The sequence below is a fragment of the Geotrypetes seraphini genome, chromosome 3 (assembly GCF_902459505.1).
Source record: "Geotrypetes seraphini chromosome 3, aGeoSer1.1, whole genome shotgun sequence".
In the NCBI taxonomy this organism is placed as follows: Eukaryota; Metazoa; Chordata; class Amphibia; order Gymnophiona; family Dermophiidae; genus Geotrypetes; species Geotrypetes seraphini.
In genome coordinates this window covers 349,728,771-349,748,438 of record NC_047086.1, presented here as the reverse complement: position 1 = coordinate 349,748,438, position 19,668 = coordinate 349,728,771, and the positions used below count along the sequence as shown (strand labels likewise).

General features: G+C 41.9%; 1 protein-coding gene across 7 annotated transcripts in view; it reads right to left on the bottom strand.

Moving 5' to 3' along the window:
* RPS6KC1 (ribosomal protein S6 kinase C1) overlaps positions 1–19,668 on the bottom strand; it is a 272,706-nt gene that overhangs the window by 137,232 nt on the left and 115,806 nt on the right. For 6 of the 7 annotated variants that reach the window (XM_033936540.1, XM_033936541.1, XM_033936546.1 and 3 more), the window contains 2 exons: positions 6,047–6,168; positions 3,779–3,871 (listed from right to left, as the gene is read on the bottom strand). In XM_033936540.1, coding sequence (XP_033792431.1) covers positions 3,779–3,871; positions 6,047–6,168 — 215 coding nt within the window. The remainder of the gene's footprint in view (positions 1–3,778; positions 3,872–6,046; positions 6,169–19,668) is intronic. The other variant, XM_033936545.1, reaches the window with a different exon arrangement.

Here is a 19,668-nt window from a genome sequence, read left to right as displayed (position 1 = left end):
ACAAGCATACTTCTGGAACGAATTACAGCTCTCCCTCACTATTCGCAGTTATCCTATTCGTGAATTCAATTATTCGTGATTTTTTTTGTGCTTCTAAGTTTTTTCTAATTTTCATCTATTTGCAGGCTGCCTGAACCTCACCTAGTGGTCTAGCGGTGATGCGGGGCAGCAGCGATCTTCCTACGCTCCTGCCCCATGCAGAGCTATCATCAAAATGGCTGCCCTGAGTTCCTGTTGTAGACTCGCAAATACAACGGGAACTCACAGCAGCCATTTTGATGACAGCTCTGCAATGGGCAGGAGCGTAGGAAGATCACTCCAGCCCCGTGTCACTGCTAGACCACCAGGTAAGGTCAGGGGACGCAGGAGGGAGGCAGGGGTAGGTCAGAGCCAGTCCAAAAACTTATTCACGATTTTTCCCTATTTGCGGGCCAGCTCTGCACCTAACCCCCCCCCGAATACGGAGGGAGAAGTGTATGCTATCAAACCAAGGTTTTATTGTACTTTGATTGTAATCACAGAAAAGCAGTATATCAAATCCCACACTCTGCCCCATGATACCAACTCCGTTCCTTAATGTATTATGTTTGCTAATTACTAATTTTATTACTTTAGTTTGCTATGTTGTATTTTATTTTTGTATTTGTAAATCCCCTTGAACTGTTCGGCAGATGCTATTCATATACCTAATAAACAAAAAATTTCATCCTTAGGCAGGTATTTTTTCCTCTCACTGAGTGTGGTGTGTACCAATATTGTAGTTGTTCAGTTTTATAACTATATTTCATATTAAACTTCATGAGAGTCCACATTTAAACCTCACAGCATTTAAATTCAGTATATTCCTGAGTATCAATATTGAATATCTAACTATGGCACCAGAGAATGGCACGGGGACAAATTTTTCCCTGTCACCAGAGGAGCTCGATTTGCTCGCCCCATCCCAGTGAGTTTTGTCGCTGTCCCTGTCCCCACCCCATTCCTGTAAGATCTGCCTTAACCACACAAGCCTCGAACACTTATGATTTTAAAGTGTTTGAGGCTTATGCAGATGAGGACAGAGCTTGCAGGAATGGGGCAGGGACAGGAAAAGAACTCAGAGGAAGGGACGAGAAAATGAGTTCCCGCAGGAACGGGGAAAAATTTGTCTCCGTGTCATTCTCTATATGGCACAGACCACTACTGTGATCCAGACAGTGGAGATATTCAGATTCAGCATGCTGTTGGACAGCAATTTATCTATCCTATGTTGTCTGGATAGTTCTCAAGGCAGCAGTGCTGAATATCACAGATCTAGGATGATTCATCATGGCCATTTTAGTGCAGTCATTTCAGCGATGAATCGGTCACAATGACTCATCCTACACCCCAGCATGGAATGGGACAGTTCATGCTTCATTTGGGGAGGCAATGCTCCTCCACACACCCCAAACCAAATCTTAAGCCCCCCCCCCCCCAGTGCCCCAGCCAGGATTGAAGCCTGGGGCCCTGCAGATGATGCTGCCCCCTGCGTCCTGCCATTGAAAGTGGTCCGCCAATCAGCAGAATGGGCTTATAGAGTGCAGCCATTTCAGCACAGCTGCAGTGAAATGTCCCATAATGAAGTAGTTGCAATGAATCATCCTATTCCAGAATATCACCACCCAGGGTGGTCAGTAATCATTTTCAGTAGCCTTATCTGGCCAGCTTTTTCTAGATACAAGCATATCTCCCCAGGTCTTTGTAGTCCAAGGGAATAAAACTTAAAATTTTCTGGCAGATATGGAAGGGTATGAGGGAAATATTAAATATGTCAATATAAAATTATTATTGAGCTGGTAATAGCAACGGTGAGGCTTGCGATCTGATTCCACTACTTTGCTGGCAGTTCCATCCTTGAAAATGGCACAAAAAAAATCTCAGCTACAAGATTGATAGTGTTTTCAAATTGCTGAGCCTCACATTTGGAAAAGCCTGGCAGATGAAGTTAAAATAGAAATTGACAGTAAAAAATTTTGAAAATAGTTAAAGGCTTGTTTATTTTGGGAAGCATTTGCATGAAATTTTTATGTTTTAATGATGTTCATCTATGTAATTTACTATTGTTTTTCAAATTTGTTTTCATAAATTGGGTATGGCCATATTGTATACTGCATAGAATGGTTCACCAAACTTGGGGGTATATAAGCTTGTTTTAAATAAATAAATAACTAGCCCCCACACTTTGAAATGCTCTCCCTGCTTAACGTGAGACTATCTCTACTTCAGGAAGCAAGTAAAAGCCTTTAAAGGAAGAAATATCTAACTTGCTAGTCACACACACAAGGAGTGACACCAGGTGCACATACTATAGCACAGTGGTCTCAAACTCAAACCCTTAGCAGCGCCACATTTTGGATTTGTAGGTACTTGGAGGGCCTCAGAAAAAAATAGTTAATGTCTTATTAAAGAAATGACAATTTTGCATGAGGTAAAACTCTTTATAGTTTATAAATCTTTCCTTTTGGCTAAGCCTTTAATAACAATACTGTAATTTATAGCTAAAGAAACATATGATCAAGAAACTGTTTTATTTTACTTTTGTGATTATGATAAACATACCGAGGGCCTCAAAATAGTACCTGGTGGGCCGCATGTGGCCCCCAGGCCACGAGTTTGAGACCACTGCTATAGCAGGACATGTTTATCCACTTCTACCCTAGTTAAGATAATATGCCAGCAACTTTCTGACCTCATGTGCAACTTTCTTTATATCAGTTCCATTATTTCCTTACTCCTATTACTCTATGTTATCTATTTATATGTTCTATCTTTGCTTAGGCCCTATGTTGTCTTTTAAAATATTTTATTGCATACTTTGTTGATGATGCAACGTAGCATACTATGCCATACTTTATATTGTTGTTTGACTATTTTTTCCTGCTATAATTCTCTATAGCTTATGTTTGACTTATTCTTGCTTTATACCACCCTTGAGTGAATTCCTTCAAAAAGGCACTAAATAAATCCTAATAATAATTAATGCTGCTGAAAACTGCAGAGGCTGGTGCCCCAATAAGTGCTTCTGAATATCAGGCTAATGAGTTTTCAAAAGTTTATGATGTAAATAGCAAGAAATATCTAGAAAAAATGTGACAGATTCATAAGCCACACAGTGTCATACTGCTTTCACTTTCACTACTTCCTGGTTGGGTCCTGCCTCCGTTACATTTTTCCGAAAAGCAGCTGAGCCTTATTTTGCACCTGCCAGGAAATGTTAAATAGTCCCCCACTGTATGAAGACTGTTCGTACCGTACACCAAACAGAAATTGGTTTGACTTGTTTCCAGATGTCTGCCTCAACTTGGACTTTCGAAGACAAAGGTGAGAGCAAACAGTTTTTCCATGGAGGTTTCCTCTCAAATCTGTGCCTTGCTCTTAATTGCTGAATGTGAAAACAAATTATTTGGTTGCATATTCCAACCATTAATCAATTCAAGAGAACAAATCAAAAATGTATTTCACTGTTCTCTTTAGAACAACTATAACAAAGACTCTTTTTAAAGTCTGGCCTTATGCTGCTGAACAGCACTAAACATGCACCTTGTCCTTTAGCTCAAATACATTTTGCATGACCTTACATGAATTGCTTACATAAAAGCTTATTTTTTTTCTGTGGCTTTTGTTATTTTAAAGTGCAGATGCATTTGAGTCATTTTTCCCTTTTGTTTCATATCCTCAAGATCCAGGGCTTCAAAGACAGAATGCCAGCATGAAGTCGATTTACCACTGAACTCTCAAAAAGACACAGAAGAATTACCTTGCCAATCACCCCAAGGACTCTAAAGGCCTTCAGTTCCTCGGCAGGGCTCCTTAGGTTCCAAGAGGGCCTTGAACTTAGTGATCCCAGAGGCTAATGGAAGATATCAAAGATTAGACATCAATCAGAGAGGCACTTGAAGGAAGACTGCCTGCTGAAGCAAATGCCAGGCCGAAGGAAACTAAATTTATCATAAATCAGAGAGAGTGAAGATGAAAGGTGAAGTTTTGTGTTTGTCCTCACTGTTAAGGTTGCAAGTAAATAAATCAGAAGAACATGGAAAACAGGGAGTTGATGTAGCTTATAGTGCTAGGCAGTTAATTAAAGAGCAGAACTACTGAAATGAAAAAAAAAAATCACCAAAAATTAATTACATCTGCCATTTAGGAAGGAGAAGATGAGTCACCATTTCAAGTGGCACTTCTAGAGAAAAAAAAAGTGCTCAACTAAGAACGAATTGGATTGCTTCAGTATATTAAGGGGGGCTATTTCTCAACTTGTGCTAAGGTTTTGCACCTAACAGAAGATAAGGTGCATTATGTGCAAAACCTCTGCATTAACTTTTGGAGCCATTCCCAGCACTTTCAAAAAGGCAGTCGTGTGTTTGATGCAGAACAATGAACACTGTCAAGTGATAAAGACATGAACAATAACACAGAAGTAATTATTTTTAACATATCTTTCCCTTGTATATCAAACCTCCTCCTTTTATTACTTCCCAGTCTCTCTTCCCAGCCACACACCATGGCATGCCTGATGTGCGTTTTATACTCATCTACCCCCAAGAACCAGAAGGCAGTATCTTCTAGGACAAACCCTCAGCATTGCTCAGCAACCAGCAAAAACCTCAAGAGTGGCAGCCCTCTTTCCCCCTTCCCTGAAGTTCCCTTCTGGCTCCATCAGGTTCAAAAAGGAGTCTGCCACAGGACTACGGTAACTTATGAACAGTGGGGCTAAGCCAGGGGTGGGCAGCTCCGGTCCTCGAGGGCCAGAATCCAGTCGGGTTTTCAGGATTTCCCCAATGAATATGCATGAGATCTCTTTTCATGCACTGGTTTCAATGCATATTCATTGGGAAAATCCTGAAAACCCGACTGGATTCAGGCCCTCAAGGACTGGAGTTGCCCACCTTTGGACTAAGCTATATGTTTTCCCCAGTCTAGCATTAGCTAGACAAGAGTTCAAAATATATTTGATCTTTATTGAACCTCTGCAATTATCTATAATGTGCATTTGAATGAAATTAAACTAAAAACCTTAAAAAAAAAGGTTTTCCCCTTTCTGAAAAAATATATGCAGGGTTCTCCAAATACATGATTAAGTTCTAAGAATACGCTTGAGTAAAATGGTGTGGTAGCCATGTCAGCTGAGACTATGTTGAAGTAGTTCTGTTTTGTTTTAATTATATTTTTGTTCTAGAACAATTTCTCTAGTCCAAATTATTCACAATTATATCCCAGGTAGGAATGTTGATCTATTGTACCCTAAACTTCTATGCTGATCTTGTTATATCACAAATATTACCTCATACATATACAATTGGACCTGTAACAAGGAAATGTTCTTTACAGAAAATGAAGTCGGACAACTCATACTCTCAATAATATCTTGTCACAAAAGTCTGAACACAACAATCCAGTTTTACAAACACGAAAAATTGTCCTAAATTTAATTTTTTTTAAAGCGGGGAATTATGTGGTTAAACTAAGGTGTAAAGTTAGAAGTGATAGTAGCATGAAAATGCAAATTGTATGAGGACATCTAATACACTTCTCCCTCCATATCCGCAGTTTCCGTATCTGCAAATTTACTTACTCGCGATTTTTCGGCTGCTGACTCTGCTCCCTAATTTTCATCACTGAACCCGGCATTTCACATTGGAAATCGCTGCTCCCGGCGTTGTACGGAGCAAATCACAGGTTGGGTTATTCACAGTTTATTATCTTTTTCAGGTCTATTTTACCGAAAAACTGGGAATAACATGCAAAAAGTTATTCGCGATTTTTCGGTATTCACGGCTATGTTCTGCCCGCATCCCCCGTGAATATTGAGGGAGATGTGTACATGCTCCCAGTAAGACTCACCAAAACATCAATTTTGCAAGGTTAAATCTATACATACTCGTACATACTTTCAAGCAACTAAAATTTCATTTATCTTAAATAGAAGTTTTAATGGCAACTGTATCCCTAGATATTTTAGTACAGGAAACAAAAACAGATAAGGCAAAAGGGAAGAAGAGATGGGTGGTGCACAAATTATACATACCCTGCCAGCAGAACTATCTTCCACAGAGGTTTTCCGACACAAGCTGGAAATTCTTTCTGCTCGTATAAGGTATTCTGCAGTCTTCTTCTTCACTGCTTCTCGTTGAGTTGGACTTGATTCACCTAAACGGAATGAGAGAAAAGTGTTATGCCTGCCAGACCTTGGTCTTTGTCTGTGTTTAATCTGCTTTCATATATGTGTCATAATCCAAGAAAAAGGACTAAGGGCCTGTTTTACAAAGTCGCGCTCTATGGTCTTCTGGGCCGTTACCGCGCTGCAGCTGCTAACGCGGCTTTGTAAAACAGGCCCTAAGTCTTAGAAATTGAGTTATTCAGCAGCTAAGTAATCAAGAAGATGCTGATTCAAATGCAACAAACCACATCTTTCTATCATTTCAGTTGGCAGAGATACACCGTTTCAATTAACAAAAATCTTTAGTTATATATAGTACCCAACTGACATTGTTGCCTCGTTTCTCAAGTAAGTGTGCACTAAGACTTGCGACACATGAAAAGAGCATACGTTAGGCCTTCAATGTTACACATACTGTCAGCAATACATGACTTTTTTGCAATGTCAACCCATAGAAAATGTAGTTAGGTGAGATCATTACAGAACACATCAACCTCTGGGAAATTATTCAAAACTGTACTTTATTCTTAAATGCACTACAATGTAAGGAATCAAAATAAGCTCCCACGTTGACAGCTAACATACACCAGTGCCTTATTTTAGCATAACAAGGCTAAAGAACAGTATATAAAGCACTTATTACCTGCCTAGAGTTGTGGATCGCGTGGGCTAGAAGACTTTCCCTTCATTCAAAAGATCATTAATACTAATTTGGATTTTTATTTATTCTTCATATTAAAACTATCTACTTTCAAACTGATTAATTATTCCTAAAATTACCTCTTCCCATGAATCATTTTAAAATAACTGAAGCTCTTTCTATCAATTAATTTTCTTCATAATTTTTTTCTTTTTTTCTAAATTGACCCTATCCTTATGTACAAACCTTAAATGTTTTTTTATTTCTTTCTTTCTTTTTTTTTTTTAATTAATTTTATAAATTGTATAAATTGTATTTCTGCCTTTTACCTACTTGTTTCAGTTTGTATTAATAGAATATAATGATTAGTCTGTATAATAGTCTTATTTGTATTTGTATTTGTCATCCCTGGCTTTTATAATTATGTAATACGCATTGAAATATTGGATATTGCGTAAAATCAAAATTTAATAAACTTGAAACTTTGTAAATAAATAAAGAAATCATCACCACGGGATGTTGCTCAATCTGCATCTGTCTAGTAGTGTTATAGAAATGATTAGTAATTGTAGTAAAGCAGGCAGGCTCGGCAGGCTTCTGCAAGTTACTTTACTAACACGCCGCAAAGGTAAGGGGGATGGAGGGAGATTCTCGGGCTGTGCGAGGGATGCTGAAGGGCGATGAGGTGGTGAGAGGGAAGGGTGGTGGTGGTGGTGGGGAGAAGACGCTGAAGGGAACAGAGAGTGGGGATAAGTCGCTGGAAGGGAAGAATACAGAGATGCCAGACTATGGGGGGAGCGGAGGGAAGAAGATGGGTGCCAGACCAATTGGAGGGGGGGGGGTGAAGGAAGAGGCACAGTAACAGAATAAATGGAAAATGCTGAGAGAAGACAGCGGTTGGAAGGAATTGAATGAGAAGATGAGGAAAGCAGAAACCAGACAACAAAGGTAGAAAAAAAAATTTCTATTTATTTATTTCCTTATTTTATTGCTTTATGATAAAGTAGTACATTAGTTGTGTTGATAAAAATTTATAAACAAAGCCCTGCCAGCTGAACATCTCTTTCTCTAGTTCAGCAGCCAGAACTTTGATTTATAAGGAAGGAATAATCTAAATATTGCAGTAGAGGCTTGTAAGGATGCTGCGAGGATAGTAGTCGTGGGGATGGGGATGGGGACGGGGCAGGGACAGTGGTCGCGGAGAGGGGGCACTGGTTGCGGGGATGGGGCAGGGACAGGGATGGTGGTCACGGGGATGGGGCGGGGATGGGGACAAATTTTTTCCCCATGTCATTCTCTACTCTAGACTCTGTCTAGGATGATGCAACTTTGCAAGTGACCCATGGGAACGGGCGAAAAAAAGATTGGTAGCCACGGGTAGGGGGACAAGGCCATCCACCGCCCCATGGAGCAGTGAAAGGCCTTGTTCCCGCAGTAAAGTATCTGTTGTGCATTGCTTCCCCTCCTGGTCAGCAGCCTTCCTAGCAATCCAGCAGCCTCCTCCCTCCAGACACTACATTGAAGTGGGGAAGCAGACGCTGCATGGAATCTCCCGAATTTGCCTCACGAGCTTCAATTTGCATGCTTCTGGAAGGAAGACCCTCTTCCGTTTTGTCTCAAAACAGATTCCCAGGTATTCCAGGTCTTCGTGGAATACCTGGGACTACCCAGCCCAACATCCGTGGAAGCTGCACTGCTTGATCCACCACTGTTGCTCCCTCATCCCTTGAGAAAGCTCTTATGTGCTCATAGTCCTTATAAGAATGCACCTGAATTCCCAACTTGCAGAGGTGCACTGCCACCACCACCATCAACTTGGTAAGGTTTGAGGTGAAGTTACTAGGCCAAATGGGAGAGCAGAGAATTGGAAATGCTTGTCCAGAATATGGAATATTAAGAAATTTCTGTGAGCTGGAAAGATGTGAATATTTATTTAATTCAATTTCTATCCCTTCCTCCCGGGAGCTCAGAATGGGTTACAAGCCAACATTCACAGAAGTTACATTGGGCAGTACATTTGGCAATACAATACAATACTATGCAATACAGTCACAAAGGGCAAGGCTGGGTAGTACAGTAGAGAGGCAAGATATTCCCCTCTGTGCAACCAAGGCTGCACCATTTCCATGTAGAATCAGGGAATCTTGAGAGATGAATTGACTGATTTTAGATCCAGAATTGGTCTCCAGTCTTCTGAGTCTCTTTTGGGAATGATTAAGTATATGGAGTATCTGCCCAAGTCCCATTCTCCTTGTGGTACTGCCTCTATGACTCCTAGAGCAATGAGCCCGCACTCGGCCCATCTTTTCTGGCTTATCTACCGGGGAAGAAAAAAAAAGGAGGTCCAGGATGGGCCAGTAGAATTCTACCTTGTACCCCTCCCAAATGACCTCCAGCATCCACTGTGTCTAAGCCTTCCAGTGCTCTGCCAGCCTGCCCCCCCCCCCCCACCCCTCGGGGGAATGACCACTGTCCTAGAATCATTGCTTTTACTTGGAAGCTGCAGAGGAACGGGATACGGACACTTGGGGATGCCTGGTGCTTCTGAACCTTTGTCTCTGGCCCTAGAATATCCTCTGACTGGAGAACGCTCCCAAATACTAGCAAATCCAGCAGGAGCCATGAAAATTTCTTCTACCTGATCCCCTCACATTCCAGGGTCTACTATCTGGTATGGATTTCAGTTTACAATCCATCACACTAGCCATGAGATTGTCCAGACCCTTGGCAAAGAGCCACTAGTCTTGAAAGGGGAGTTTGCTCAGAGTCTCCTTGGTTGCTGAGTCTCTCGTCCACTGCCTAATCCAGAGCGTCCTGTGGGTAGAGATGGCATAAGCTGAGACCTTGCTCAGGACCCTGAAAAGGTCAAAAAGAGCATCTGAAACACAATCAACCCCCTCCAAGAGGAATTGGGGGTTAGCGTTGCTGTCCAGATCTGGAGAACAGCTTAGCCAAGAGTGGCATGTCCAGGCAATATAAGATACTGCTGCTTTCAGTCCCAGCGCAGCAGCCTCAACTCTTTTGATGACAAAGCCTATCCAACAGTCTTGTGTGTACTTGAGGACTACTTCCCCTTCACTAGGGAGTGAAATTTGCTTCAGAACCTGAGCCATCAGCAAATTCATTTTTGGCATAGCAAACCGCTGCTGGAACTCAGCGTAGAGCTTAGCCATGTACTTAGTTACCACTAAGGGACCCTCAGGAATACCCCAGTGATCTGTTAACACTGTTGGTGATCTCTGGATGTGAAGGAAAACAAGTATTCTGTTCCTTAGTGCTGCACATGAGCGAGAACTGAGCCATAGAGGCTTGAGGCAGCTCCAACTTTAATTTCTGGAGCACCTCCACAATTAAACCTTGTAGGCTGGATGGTTTGAACAACCTTTGCATCCTCGTGTCATCTCCAAAATCCAGTGTTGCCACCTGATCTTGGTCAGACCCCCCCCCCTTCCCCCCACAGCTGGGATACTGAATCTCCAAGAGCTGAGGACCTGTATGAGAAATTAAAGGCATGGACTCTGAACCTACATCCTCTGAATCCCCATGATATCTGCATAGCTCTTTGAGGTGGACCCTGCACCTTTTTCTGAAAACCATGGCTAAGTCCCCCGCAAGATTAGGTCAGCTTTTGAAACATAAAAAGGCTTCATACATCATGTGTATGAATTCGGGAGCAATCCACTACCCAGGTTGCCTAGAGGGTCCTGTGGACCTGGATTCGCAGACCCCCACCGAAGCTACGCAATGTCGTGGAGAAAAGAATGCAGTCAGTCCCGATCCTGAATAAAATCACCACAGGAACTGCTCAGTCTGCGCTCAAACCCACTTTGGACAGAACCTGGGGCGCTACTCAAGCCCACCGCTGATGAACCTGGGGCAAGATTGCTTCCAAGGGATATGGACTCTGAGCTCTACTGTTGCAGACTAGCCACACAGGAATCATGCGAGGCATGTGCCTGTGGGCTACAGACCTCAGCCCATCTTCTCACAGCCAGAGATACCCCGGGGTGACTGGGATCCTCTGCAACACCAAAAGCCTCCAAACAAATAATAAAAAACCTAAAAATAATAAAGATTAAACTCGAGCAGAACAGACAGGCTCCCTACTCCTCACTTGTAGAAAGTAAGACTGAAGAGGTGGAGCTCATCCCGGAGTGATGGGAGGTGAAGCATGAAAACAAAATAGAGGGATCACTACAACCCTCGTGGCTAATGAGAGTTTTACCCTCTGGCCAAGACTAGCAGTCCTATTTCACAAGAGCTGTATATGCCACACATAAATATTATAATATGCAAATTTCTACAGTCAAGCACATGGCCCATCATTTCACATCTGCAGTACATTACATTCCAATTTGTATTACACCAAAACCCTTACAAGTTCTAGGCAGATGACAAAAACATTATATTCTACTAATAAACCCAGTTAGAACATAATGACAGATATGCAGTTACAAACAGAATAAGGCATCAATGTTCTTGAACAAAAATGTTTTATGAAGTTTTCTAAAAACTATATAACAACCCTCTGATCATGCTAAAATGGGAAGTTCATTCCAAACTAAAGGAGCCTGATAAAAAATAAAATAAAGCATTCCAATGAGTAAATAACTTGATTGCCTTCGGAGATGGAAATTGCAGATAAAATTGCTTCCGTGAAACAAGATCTGGCCTACCCACTAAAAATGTAATCATTTATTCAGCCAAGTAATCATTTCTGCGTCTCATCCCACTGCCATTTCCCCCCTCATTTTATTCACTAAATTGCCCATATCATTTTTTTTTTAATGTTGCAGATAGTTCATACTGGTACAAGAAAAATCCCTTACTAAGACTACCACTAAAAAGTGAATTAATATTTAATTCCTCCTCCAACCATGTGCTAAACCTTCAGCATAAAATAACCAGGTGTTATATCTTTGAGGTCTTGTGTGCTCTTCTTTGCATCCAGGTTTAGCAGCTAAATGTCTATTATCACTGGACTTAAATAAAGAATGAGTCGATATCTAGCAACTCTTTGCACACAATGTTCTTGGGAATCCAAACTCATCTGCTTATAGGGCAGTTATTACAGAACCCACACTAAGCTGTATGCTGAGCCTCCAACATGCTATTACTTTATATCAGTCTCTTCGTTGGCTCCTCTAACCTGAATCCATTTTATAAACTGCCCAGTTTTTGCAGCCAGGGGCAGCAGAACACCTTTATGGTTGGAGGAGCCAAACCAATCCCAAGCCTCGTCCCCTAGCTCTCTAGTGGCTAATGCTGTGTTGGGCAAAATATTAGTCAGGACACTGGCCCAGTGGTCCACCCCATTCCATTGCTTATGTTTGCAGTGATTAAATATAGTTGAAAGTGATATTTTAAAACATGAGTCAGTTGGAAGAAGTTTGCAAGGACAACCATCTGTGGTGCCAGCCCACTTCTATTGCTCCAGAAGCAGCAGAAATAAGCTACTGTTTGGCTGTAGGTCATTAGAAAGGAAGCAGCTGGATGGTCACTTCAGAGAAGGGCCTTCTCCTAGCAGTAGCCCTGTTGAGTCACTTAATGGTGGCAAATTTTCAAATCTTCTGATCTAATTAACTCCTAAGCTCGTCAGTTCGCACTGTGAAAACTTCCCTTCATTATAATAAAAACAAAGGATACATCAGTAAGAAAGCTAGATTAAAGACAAACTAAACAGTTGTTTCTGTGTGATAAATAAGTTTAACTGTAAACCCTACAATATTATGATTAAACAGGTCATACAAGGAAAGACTAGCAATTGTCATCGCTTGAACTAAAATAAATCCAATGATTTTCACATCAAAAAGCAAAACCTTAAGCAAAGTTCTATTTCATGGCCTTAAGTCACCAAAGTAGCTAAAGACTTTACCCTTCTACTCAAGTGTTAAGAGCTGGTCAACAAGCGACAGCTTTGGTAATTAATTTTCCATTTACATCCAATGTATCCTCAATCAAATATTTCATCGAAGCAGGCGGGCTGCTGCACTTAAAAGTTCATCTAAATAGTGAGAGCAGTAATTCAAAGGCTGTAATGAAAATCAAATCAAGCCATTTTCTTAATTGGTGCTTATAAGGGTCGTTTTAGCTGTTGCCGTTACTGTTCAGCCATTTGCTGCCTTGTCTCAGTGCAGCAGTTCTAAAGCTCCCCTCACCGATGAGATTATTTAACAGCAGCAGAAAGCAGCAAAGCTCATTCCATCTCTCAGAGCGCTTGTTTCTGCCTGTGCTTTGTTTTCCTTGAATTCATAGAAAGTGCTGGGCTTTAATCTTCAAAAATGAGGAGCAAGAAAAACCACCAAGGTCAAAAAAATATTACCCAACAAGGAAAATTAGTTTCTGGTCAATAAGGGCCAGATGTACTAACCCTCCTGTCCCCACCATAGACACAAAGTAATTCCATGAAAAAGGCACTAGCTTTTACATTGAAAATATATGTGTAAATGACCTGAATGTCAACATATACGGGTGTGACACACTTATAGAAACATAGAAATTGACGGCAGAAAAGGGCCATAGCCCATCGAGTCAGCCCATACCAATGACCCACTCCCTGACTTTTACTCCCCTATTGATCCCACGTGAATATCCCATTTTCTCTTAAAATCTGACACGCTGTTGGCCTCAATCACCTGCTGAGGCAGCTCGTTCCAATGATCGACCACCCTTTCGGTGAAGAAGTACTTTCTAGCATCACCTTGAAATTTCCCTCCCCTGATTTTCAGCGAGTGTCCTCTGGTTACCGAGGGCCCTGTAAGACTGAAGATATTATCTTTCACCTCTATACGCCCCGTGATACACTTAAAGGTCTCAATCATGTCCCCCCTCTCTCTTCGCTCCTCCAGTGAGTACATCCGCAGTTTTTTTAGCCTTTCTTCATACGTGAGATCCCTGAGCCCCAAGACCATCCTGGTAGCCATTCGCTGAACTGACTCAATTCTCAACACATCTTTCCGGTAGTGTGGTCTCCAGAATTGAACACAATACTCGAGATGAGGTCTCACCATGGATCTGTACAGTGGCATTATGACTTCAGGTTTTCTGCTGACAAAACCCCTACGGATGCAGCCCATCATTTGTCTTGCCTTGGAAGAAGCCTTCTCCACATGATTGGCAGCCTTCATATCATTGCTAATGATCACTCCTAAATCACGTTCCACCGTGGTCCTGGACAAGGTTTCACCATTTAGTGTGTAAGTTGTGTGTGGATTTTTTTTGCCTAGATGCATTACTTTACATTTTTTAGCATTGAAGCCTAGCTGCCAAGTTGATGACCACTGTTCCAGCTGCCGTAGGTCCTGCGTCATAAAGTCAGGCACACTGCTTTTGTCTATGTTGCATAGTTTGGCATCGTCGATAAACAGTGATACTTTTCCTCTAAGCCCTTGGGTCAAATCTCCTATGAATAAATTGAATAGAATCGGCCCTAAGACGGAGCCCTGAGGTACTCCACTCGTCACTGCTGACGTTTTGGAAGGGGTACCGTTTACCATCACCCTTTGAAGCCTACCATCTAGCCAATCCCCTATCCATGTAGTGAATGTATCTCCTAATCCCATCAATTTTAGTTTGTTCAACAGCCTGCGGTGTGGGATGCTATCGAAAGCTTTGCTGAAGTCCAAATATATCACGTCCAGTGACTCCCCGGCATCCAGATGACTGGTCACCCAGTCAAAGAAGTCAATCAGATTAGATTGTCAGGACCTTCCCCTGGTAAATCCGTGTTGGTGTGTAAATGCCAGTTATCCAGGTATGTATGTGTATTTTGCAGGTGGGAGTAGTCTGGACAGAACATGGGCAGGGCACCCACTTATATAAGTAACTTATAGTGTTCTATAAGTTACATGCATATCTCCCAAATCTAGGTGTGAACATTTACAAAAGTTCTGTGGCTGATTAAGCCCCATCACATATGCACATATACGGTATACCTGGTTACACTAGTATTCTATAAAAGGAAAGCAGGTGCCTAGTTTCCTTATAGAATAGGCTCCACACAGGTGCCTTGTTATACAATTGCCCTTGAAAGGGAGAAACTCTTACATACACTTCTCCCTCCGTATTCGCTGTGATAGGGGATTAACAGAACCGCAAATACTGAAAAACCACGAATAACTTTTTTATATGTTATTTGTTGTTTTCTATTAAAAACCATCGTGAATATGGTAAAACCGCAAATAACATGGTAGGAGACCTGGCCTGTTTCTGAAGGAGAGGCAAAACACGGTGAAGAAAGTGCTGTGAATCAGCGATTTCTCTGTGCAAGCTGATGTAATTTGAGGGGAGGAGCCAGCAAGCTAAAAACCGTGAAAAATCGAAACCGCGAATGCTGAAACTGCGAATACGGAGGGAGGAGTTTATATCTACAGTGATAAAATAGGAGGTGAAGTCAAAGGCATTACTCCTGCTCACAAGCACCGAGACATGTTTTCTACATACTGTAGGTTAATAGTACAGATGTAAGCCATCTGTCTTCCAAAAGATACTTTTAAATTATTCTACTATTGTAAAGGCATAAACTATTTAATGTGCTCCTTCTAACATTTGCTTCTGAAAACAATCACATTATCTATATGTCACATGACGTTCTTTATTTTATTCAATTTTCTATACCATTCTCCTAAGGGAGCTCAGAACGGTTTACATGAATTTATTCAGGTACTCAAGCATTTTCCCCTTTCTGACCCGGCACAATCTGTCTAATGTACCTGGGGCAATAGAGAGAATCAGGGTCACAAGAACAGCGTGTTCCCCTGACTCTTTCCCCAATACACAATTTCTCCTCACCTTTTCCTCACACTTATTGTTGGGATACGTCCATAAGCATTAGTCTGTTTAATACCTGCTATCAGTGAGAATTAGTTATCCAAAATCACACACTATTCTAACAAGACTTGGGGAGCACCATGCAGGGCAAACTTACTGCAAGCTGTGTAGTGCTAGAAGAAACAGAATAAGGGTTCAAAGGTGGCAGGCACCACAAACCTCCCTCCAGAGAAAGAATAGAGGAAAATTAAAAACTGGAGAAGAAGGGCATGAGAGTAGAGGAAGGATGGTGAAGGTTTACAGGGTGTCTCCTGCTTTGCCCAGTGGTGGTCTTGGCTCTCACTCTGAATTTTGTTGTTTGTTTTACAAAGTGACCCCTGCTTGAAAAATGGCAAGGATCTCTAAGCTATACTGTTTAAAAACTTTCCTCCATATGATCATTAAAAAGAAACCCTGGACACATCAATCAGCACACTAGATTAAAGAAAAATCAAGCTGAATGTTATCTGATAAACAGGTATTTTCCAACCTTTTTGTTCAAGATTCATTGATAAAAACTATACTCTCATTCATGAAATACAGAAGGGTCATTCCACACGTCAAGTGGTCCACAGTCGATCATCTCAGAATTCCATGAAATGTTATGTATGAGTAGTCTAAGGTCTTAAACTAAGCTGTGCAAAATATTAGACTCAGATATACACTTATGGGGAATTTAGGAAACGCCTAAAAACATATCTGTTCCTGAAGTATCTAGACAACTGACCCGTTCAATTCTTTCTCTTCAATAACGGTTCTCTTGAACTGTTAACCACTATCTTTCACCTCTGTTAAGTTCATTCAATTTGTACCATCTTTTAATCTTTGTAAACCGCATAGAACTTCACGGTCCTGCGCTATATAAAAAAAACTGTTGTTATTGTTATTATTATATATTTGTTCCTGAACTAGAGCATCCAATGTGAGGGGTACTCTGGCTCCAGACATGCACAGACTGACAAAAGTGTCTACTTTCAGAACCTACAGTACCGTACATATAAACTAAGGGCTCCTTTTATCAAGCCGCGCTAGTGCGTCAGACATTTCATCACGTGCTCACCCCCGCGGCCGGCTAAAAAACTAACGCCTGCTCAATGCAGGCCTTAGCGGCTAGCGCAGCAGGCGGTTTAACGCGCGGTATTACGCGCATTAAACCCCTACCGCAGCTTGATAAAAGGACCCCTAAAACTGATAGAAAGCTCAAATTTGGCTTTTCTATATAGTTTTTGACGCTGAAGTCAGATATACCAATGGAATTACCCAATTAGATTACTTTTATCATTATTGCCCAGCAAAACAGGCCAAAAAATTCATCGCACAAAACAAAGCTCATACTTTGGTCATCAATAACTTTGAAAATATTTTTATCAAATGCTTCATAACTTTAAAAGTATATTAACAATGCCTGTCTCTGTGCATGGGTATGAACTGTCCAGGAAGAGTCCCTGCAAAAATAAGATATGGTAAAGCTGCCCTTGTAAACTTGTGGTTTCATTTTGTCTTGTTTTCAGGGCAAAATATCTCTGTGGGCCATCTTTGATTTTTTTTTTTTTTTTTTTTTTTTTTTTTATACCAAAAAAAACCTGTCTTTTCTTATACAAAGGACAATGGTCTGCATCTTGCTCTCAGACCTTCTATGGCCTTTAAAACAGATTAAAACACAAGCGTGTTCCATGATGCATTATGCACTGTGAATTTATGTTGGATTACTATTACAGGTTCTCATCATGCTTGTGTTGGTTGATGGTGGCTTTGCCAGGGCCAGTTAAATGGACTGGTAACTCCAGTGTTTCCTGCTTTTTATTTAAGGCCTCATAAAAATCCACACAAGAAAACTTTCCATACTCTGGACTACAAAAGGTCTTTTATTTGCTACCTTGAAAGAACTGAATCTAACAGAAATTACACACAGCTGTTCGTCTTCTTTGATCCCAACAAAATTTGCGTTCTGGTCATCAAATCAAACCTAGTAAATTGGCGAGCACCCCGCGTCCAATTCTATTATGAAAACCAGGTGCTCCTCAAGCTACTAAAGTAAAATCTTATCAGATCAAAGCCTTTACACCTACTGTGGATTTCCTGAATTGCTGATCCTTGCTTCATACCTTTACCTCATACTATTGCTTAGACCTGTCCACAAAAAGAGACAGTGCCTTTACTTATGCTGGGCTGGCCATTCTATCAGTGTGATAGTGCAACCTTTATAACTTCAGAATAATGGCCAAAATATAAAGAGGAGAACAACTCTGAGCTTAGAAGAAACCCACCTGCCCATCTCAGGTCCCAATTCACAAAGCTCTGACAACACAGTATTAAATACCGTGTTGGGAGCAATTTTTTTATCGGGCAATGCTCAGCACAATAGCATGCAAATTATATGGATGCTATTTGTGCAGAGCAGCCACAGTAAGAGGGAGAAGTGTGCCTGGCGCCTGCTCAGTAAAGCACAGTTCCTCCACTTCCCAACCCTGTCAGCTCTATCCATTTTTTCATGCTGCAGCTGCTGTTATCCCTCCTGCTGGCTCATCTTGATCGCGACTCCAGAGCTGCAATTAACTGAGCCGGCAGGGAGAGCAGAACCTGCCTGCTTAGCTTCTGGGTTCTTTTTTTTTTTTGGGGGGGGGTGAGGGCACAGCTGTTGTGCCATGTGTTGTGTGAGTGCACAACAAATGCACAACAGCTGGAACAGCTGGAAAAATTTCTTCCTAAATGGGGTGGGTCGTTCCCTTTGGTGCATCACAAGGAAAGCTCATTAGAATACTAATGAGCTCCTTGAAATACATTTGAATAAGGTTTTCAGTGGCTGCTATGAGAATCGGTAGCAGCCACTGAGAACCCTTTAGAGTTTAGAATAGTGATTCCCAACCATGTCCTGGGGGAACCTTCATCCAGTTGGATTTTCAAGATATCCCTAATGAATATGCATGAAAGAGATTTGAATATAATGGAAGTGACAGGTACGCAAATCTCTCTCATGCATATTCATTAGGGATATTCTGAAAACCCGACTGGCTGGGGCTCCCCCAGGACAGGGTTGGGAACCACTGGTTTAGAACATTGGAAGGAGAGCTTCCATGCCAGTAAGACTGCTTTAACTATGTTACCAACAGGTCTGCCTGGTTTTTTTTTCAATGGCACAGATATTTTGTGTGTTACACACGCAAAATATCTGTCCCTTTAAAAAAAGAAATGAAAAAAGTCCCCCACAGCCGATGATGGCCCTCCCCAATGACCCCCGATGAATGCACCAGGAATTCCATGAGATAAAATTAGCAGGAGGGATGCCCATTCCCTCCTGCTTTGCCGTCCCCACCACCTTCCAAGAGAGAAAATTGGTAGGAGAGATGCCCACTGTCTTCTGCCAACAGAGGCCCCCCTCCATGAACCATCCCCTACCCTCCCCCCCAAAAAAAAATAAAGGCAGGAAGGATGCCCATTCTCTTCTGCCAACGTAGATTCCCCCTTTGCTCCTGAAAAAAAAGTCAGAAAGGATGCCCACTCCTTCCTGTCACCGGATGCTCCCCCGAACCCCACTCCTACACCCCTCCCCCCATACCTTTGCTAGACATTGGGAGCTGGAGGGAAGCACGGTCTCCAGCTCCAAGCCCCACCCTTGGAAAATGACAGGTCTTACCCTGGTGCACTATGTGATGCACAGGGAGGAGCCTAAGGCCAGTTGGGGGGCATGGCAAGGGGGTATTCAACCAGGCAGGAGGAAGTAGGCATCCCCCTTGCCATTTTCACTGCCATGGGGGGGTGTCACGGTGCCGGTTCATGGGGGGGATCGTTGGGGAGGGTCATCAGCGCAGGGGACTTTTTTTTTGTTTAATGAGGCAGATTGTGTATGTGTAACACATGCACAACATCTGTGCCATAAAAAAAAAGAAGCCCTAACAGCAGTGACAGAAGGGGGCTTCCCCTGTCACTGCTGTTAGGGCTCTGCGCATGTGTCAATCACTCACTGAGCGATTGATCTGTCGGGTTTGCATGCAAATGACTTGCATCTCTGTGCAAATCATTTGCATGCAAACTTGATAGTGCA